Source organism: Triticum dicoccoides, chromosome 5A (assembly GCF_002162155.2).
Source record: "Triticum dicoccoides isolate Atlit2015 ecotype Zavitan chromosome 5A, WEW_v2.0, whole genome shotgun sequence".
NCBI classification, from domain to species: domain Eukaryota; kingdom Viridiplantae; phylum Streptophyta; class Magnoliopsida; order Poales; family Poaceae; genus Triticum; species Triticum dicoccoides.
In genome coordinates, this window is record NC_041388.1 from 517,225,256 (window position 1) to 517,230,913 (window position 5,658).

Below are 5,658 nucleotides of genomic sequence, written 5' to 3' on the forward strand. Positions count from 1 at the left end.
GATCAAAAGAGGAAGTGAGCCTTTTAATCTATTTGCCAACACCATTGTGGCTATTTTATAGAGCACATTACATAAGCTGATTGGTCTGAATTGTGAAATCAACTCTGGTGAGTTGATTTTCGAAATCATGACAATAACCGTATCATTAAAACCCTCAGGCGCCGACACACCGTTCAGAAAATCCTTCACAGCCTTGCACACATCCTCCTTAACCAAAGACCAGTGTCTTTGATAGAAGAGAGCCGGGAGCCCATCAGGCCCGGGAGCCTTTGTAGGGGCCATTTGGAATAAACTGTCTCGATCTCGTCATTAGAAAAGGCTGCTGTCAGCCTTTGATTCATCTCCGCCGTAACCAATGGTACTATATTTTGTAACAGCACGTTGGCACCGGCCGACCCATCGGACATGAACAGTCGTTCGTAGAAAGAGGCAGCAAGTTCTCTCATGTCCTCATCCACCGTGCAGCGAGATCCATCCTCCCGTCGAAGCGCCCTAATGGTATTTTTTTCTCTTTCTCTGTGAAGCTCTGTTCTGAAAATATTTGGTGTTTTGATCACCGGCTTTAAGTCAGTCCACCGGGAACGCTGACGGTAGAACAACTCCTCCCTCGCATAGATCTCTCTCAACTTTTCCTCAATGGCTCGGGTTTCCAGTGAACTCACGTGACTGCTATGTGGCTCGCATGAACACCACCGATGGACACCAATACTGCAACGTGTAACGACGTCACACCAAGGTCAGGCCAGATGGTCCAGATAAAACGCACCGGGAGCCAGCCACATTAGACCGCGTACAAAATGGAAAGAGAAGCGACGAAGAGCGGCGCGGCGAGACGCGCGGCACGCTCTAGTGTCGTCCAATGCACGACGTATGCCTCACAAGTCCGGCCCGCTGACAAATCTCCGGTGAGGTCCGGTCTTGCCCGCGCCTCATCACGCATTAAAAGCGCGCGCGGCTGCTCCCTCACTTCCATAGTACTCCGTATCTAGTAGACTACTGCAGATCACCCAACTCATCGGCGCGTCCGAGGAAGGAAGCAATGGCGGCGGCGGCGGAGGTGAGCAACAAGAGGGTGATCCTGAAGCGCTACGTGACGGGGTTCCCCTCCGAGGACGACATGGAGCTCGTCCCGGCGACGGCGCGCCTGGCCGTGCCGCGGGGGTCGAACGCCGTGGTGGTCAAGAACCTCTACCTCTCCTGCGACCCCTACCTGCGCAGCCGGATGTCCGGGAACGACGAGCCCAGCCACGTCCCGGACTTCGTCCAGGGGGAGGTACGTACTGCCGTCCTGAATTTGTTTTAACCTAGCATCAAACTTGTGGTTCGCATGAGCAGAACTTGCAATATCTACTCTGTTACTGTTTCACGGGACAAGGGACAGCCGAGAGTAATCTGATCGGCAGTTGTGTACATGGATTCAGCCTTTTCTTTTTCTGATCTGAATTTTTCCCCACCTGAAGCTGAAGGCATAACATTTTGCTGCCTCCCTACGTGAATCCTGCCAGGTTTTAACTACTTTAGGCGTAAGCAAGGTGGTGGAATCCGGGCACCAGGATTACAAGCCCGGCGATCTGGTGTGGGGGTTGACAGGATGTGAAGAGTACACTTTGATCACTAATCTGGAGTCGCATTTCAAGATCAACCATCCTGAATTGCCGCTGTCATACTACACAGGAGTTCTTGGTGAGTTCACTTTTATTCATCACAAGTTAACCAGGTCTGGTTATCATTAATTCATTATAGTAATCTACTTCCTCTGTAAACTAATATAAGAGCGTTTAGATCACTATTTTAGTATTCCAAACGCTCTTATATTAGTTTACAGAGGGAGTACTTGTTATTCTGAAACGTGAAAGTTATGGTTTGATTTCTTCATAGACCTTAGTCTGCTATAGAATCAATCAAAGTGTTTTCTCTGACTGCTAGAAACTTCATAATTCAGGCATGCCTGGCCTTACTGCCTATGTTGGATTTTTTGACGTGGCCAAGCCAAAAAAGGGCGAGTATGTCTTTGTGTCGGCAGCGTCAGGCGCCGTTGGACAGCTTGTCGGGCAGCTTGCCAAGATTTCTGGCTGCTATGTGGTTGGCAGTGCCGGTTCTGATGAGAAGGTCCATGCCTACTCATTTGGGCACATCCCCAGACAATGAGTACCTTTGTTCATACTGATTTAATTTTGTCACTGCCGTTGGCGAAGCTTTCTATTTTTGATGAGATGAATTTGCCTTCTCCTCAGGTCAACCTCCTAAAAACAAAGTTTGGGTTTGATGATGCCTTCAACTACAAGAAGGAGCAGGACTTGGACGCCACACTGAAGAGGTTAATTGCAGGCCCCTTCCCTAGTTACCATATACTCTTGCGATTCTTCTAACTTCCAATGAATAGTGCCAGTTAATAAAGAGTTCTGCGTGCCATGATACTTGCTTTCAGATGCTTCCCAGAGGGCATCGACATCTACTTCGAGAACGTGGGTGGCGCGATGCTGGACGCGGTGCTTCTCAACATGAGGCTGCATGGGCGGGTGTCCGTGTGCGGGTTGATCTCGCAGTACAACCTGGAGCAGAGCGAGGGCGTGCGCAACCTTTTCTGCATCATCACCAAGCGCATCCGCATGGAGGGGTTCATCGTGACGGATCACTATGGCACTTACAGAAAGTTCGAAGAGGAGATGGCCGGCTACCTCAAGGACGGGAAGATCACCTACGTGGAGGACGTCGCCGAGGGGATCGAGAGCTTCCCGACGGCGCTCATCGGGCTCTTCTACGGGCGCAACGTCGGAAAGCAGCTGGTGGCCGTCGCACGGGAGTGACGTCGCATACCAGGAGCCCTCCTGGATCGAGAAGCAGTGATGTGCGTTCAGAGACCAGAATTCAGATATACATATATATAGAGAGAGGTACTTAGTCCGGTTGCTGGATTCCTCATGCTTTGAGCCAGTGTTTGGAGAAAGCAGAATCCTACTTAGGTAGGTGAACCAGGAAGCTGGAATGAATTAATAATCTTTACTAGTATATATATACAAGAATAAAAGTGGCTAAGCTAGCTTCGATTTGGTGCATTTCAAGTGCCAGGGCGTATGCTCTCTTGGGCTGCCACATGTCCATTTCTATCATCTTGCCGTGTTTTGGTTAAGCACCCATTTTTTTATTCTTGGCCTTGAGAAAGGTAAGAGCCACACAATAACTTATTGGTTTGGTCTGTTCTTTCTATTGACTTTGGGAAACTTTAATGTTGAATGTGTCAGCTCTACTGGCATTGATTAATTACGCTCGGTTGATTCATGCCATCCTCATTTGTTTCTACTGATTAATGTACGAGGATGCATGACATCCATGGATTGAGCAACTCCTTGGGCAAGCACCATATGCACAAATGCTATGGTGAGAATAGACTCATCTTCTTCTTAGTAGTGTCTCAGGTGGTCTTTGGGAAGAAGGGCAAGATGTGGCCAACAGCACATGGATCCTAGTAGTGTCGCGCTCTTGGTGGCTGGCGCGGACGGCGGCCGCCGTTGCCAATATAGTCATCTCGCAGCTCGACTGCATGAAGCTCCTCATGCAGGCATGCATTCTTCTAACCCCTGATGGCCCCTGGTTCATGCTGCTAGGCGTGAAGCTGATGTTTCTTATTTGCACTTCTTCTGTTCTATTCGCACGCACACATCATGTTGGTGGCGGGCGAGAGCACCAAGAAGGGAATTGGGTTCCTGCAGGTAACGACCCTACATTCCCTCTGCCTCTGTTCTGTTTTGTGTTGCAAACTAAAGAATGATCCAAATTTTGTTATGATTAAATGCATGTACCTTTAGAGGTTCCATGGTGATGTGACAAGTAAATTTAGAACTGCAACATTCAAATACACCACATAAAAGAAACTTTGGAGTTAGTTGAAGTCTATCATTGAGCTTTTTCACAACACGTGCAGTCATAAGTTACCTGCACGAAATATCTAGGTAAAATAGCCCCACCCCCACCCTGCGTCGCCCGTGTCTGGCGACATTGGGGAAACCCTCGCCGCTGGGAGCCCCCCTTTGACTCCGCCACGCCCGCATCGCCGCCGCCAGAGGGCCGGCCGGCGAAGCCGTGCCGCACCTGGGGATGGCGGCGGCGGGGCGATTCCGTTCCTACCCTGCCCCGTGCTTGCATCGCGCCGCCCCTCCGCCACCGGCTCCCTGCAACGCCGCCGCTGATGGGCCGGCCGTGCCGGCCGCGTCACGCCTGAGGATGGCTGCGGTGGAGCGTCCCCCCTCCCCCCAGCGCTCGCGCTGGAGGCCTTCCCACTCCACGGCCCCAGATCGGATCTGGCGTGCCGCGGCCACTCCCCACGTCCAACTGCTGCACACATCCTGCTGGTCTTGCTCGTCGGCGCGGCCGTGTCTCTGCTGATCCTCCCCCAGTCCGCGTCTTGCCCCCCCCAGCCCCTCTTCTTGCTGCCGTCCGTCGGGGTGGGCGTGACCCTTGGGGGAGGTGGCCGGGGCTCGGTCCTGCCTAGGTGCAGGCCACCCTTCATCCCCGGCGATGTCTCCTCCGAGCTACTGTGATGACCTCTGTGTGTGTGTGTGTGTGTGGTGACGATGGTCCTCTGGCAGCATGTTAGAAGCTCCGTGGTGGATTTTGTCGACACCGCTCCGGTCCCCGCCTCCATGGCCCTACGTTCTCCAGTGTTCTTGGTCTGCCAGCGTCCTCTACCGGTGTGGTTTCGGCCCCGATGCACCGGCAGTTGCGCCTCTTCCAGCTTCGGTTCACTGGCGTTCTGGTGGCTCCGCCTCCGGCGGTACGGATCTGCGTTTCCTTCTGGTTCCGGATTGCCGGCGGCGCCGGCTGCCATCCTTCTATCCGCATAGGTTCTCTACCCTGCTGCCTCTCCGACCCTGTCCACCTACACGCCATGTCGGTTTCAAAGCTCGCGTTTTTCGTCGGCGACATGTGCAGCCCCACCCCCATCTGAGGTAGCGGTCGACAAGCAGGTTGTCTCCGGCATCTTTGGATCCTGATCTGGCGGCTTTGGGATTGCTCGGACTGGGCCAGGCGAAATCCATGCTCGGCTTGCCGATGCTAGCTGCGGCGACACCCGCGGGTGTCGTTTCCCTTCTTGGAGGTGCTGCCATGGCCTTTTCCGTGCACCCCTTCGAGTATCGGGGGAAACCCTAGGTCCGGTTCTCCGGATCGGATGGCGATGACGTCCGTTTCCCTTCTTGAAGGCGCTATCTTGCAAGCTCATGGTGTCCCGGTGTTGGAATTGAAGATGTTCGACGTCCTTCTGAGTTGGTTTGCTCCTCTAGTTTTAGGTTTGGTGGGTTTAGTTGTGTCATTCCCCCTGTTCGGGCTAAGCACCCCGTCTCTCTATGCTCCGGACACCATGTTTATGCAAGAACTCTATGCTCCGGACACCATGTTTATGCCTTCTTGCGTTCATGGCATGTGTTGTACCCTTTGTTGTACTCTTTCTTCTTTCTTCTATCAATGAAATGATACGCAAGCTTTGCGTATTCGCGAAAAAATAAGTTATCTGAATAATAATTGATAATAAATAACCAAAACAAAAAATACTTTACCAATTGACTGGATCGAACTAGGTATAGATGACATTTATAAACATCTGTGTTTTGTTCAGTATGATAATAGCGGGACATTTGCTCAATAACTAGGGATGAGGTACTA

At 51.9% G+C, this 5,658-nt stretch overlaps 1 protein-coding gene across 1 annotated transcript; it reads left to right on the forward strand.

Moving 5' to 3' along the window:
* The first annotated feature begins 994 nt into the window (after positions 1-994).
* LOC119302483 (2-alkenal reductase (NADP(+)-dependent)-like) lies at positions 995-3,130 on the forward strand. The gene is made up of 5 exons (XM_037579517.1): positions 995-1,273; positions 1,506-1,683; positions 1,943-2,109; positions 2,235-2,317; positions 2,429-3,130. Exons 1-5 carry the CDS (start codon positions 1,040-1,042, stop codon positions 2,805-2,807), a joined length of 1,041 nt encoding a protein of 346 aa, XP_037435414.1. The 5' UTR covers positions 995-1,039; the 3' UTR covers positions 2,808-3,130.
* Positions 3,131-5,658: the final 2,528 nt, after the last annotated feature.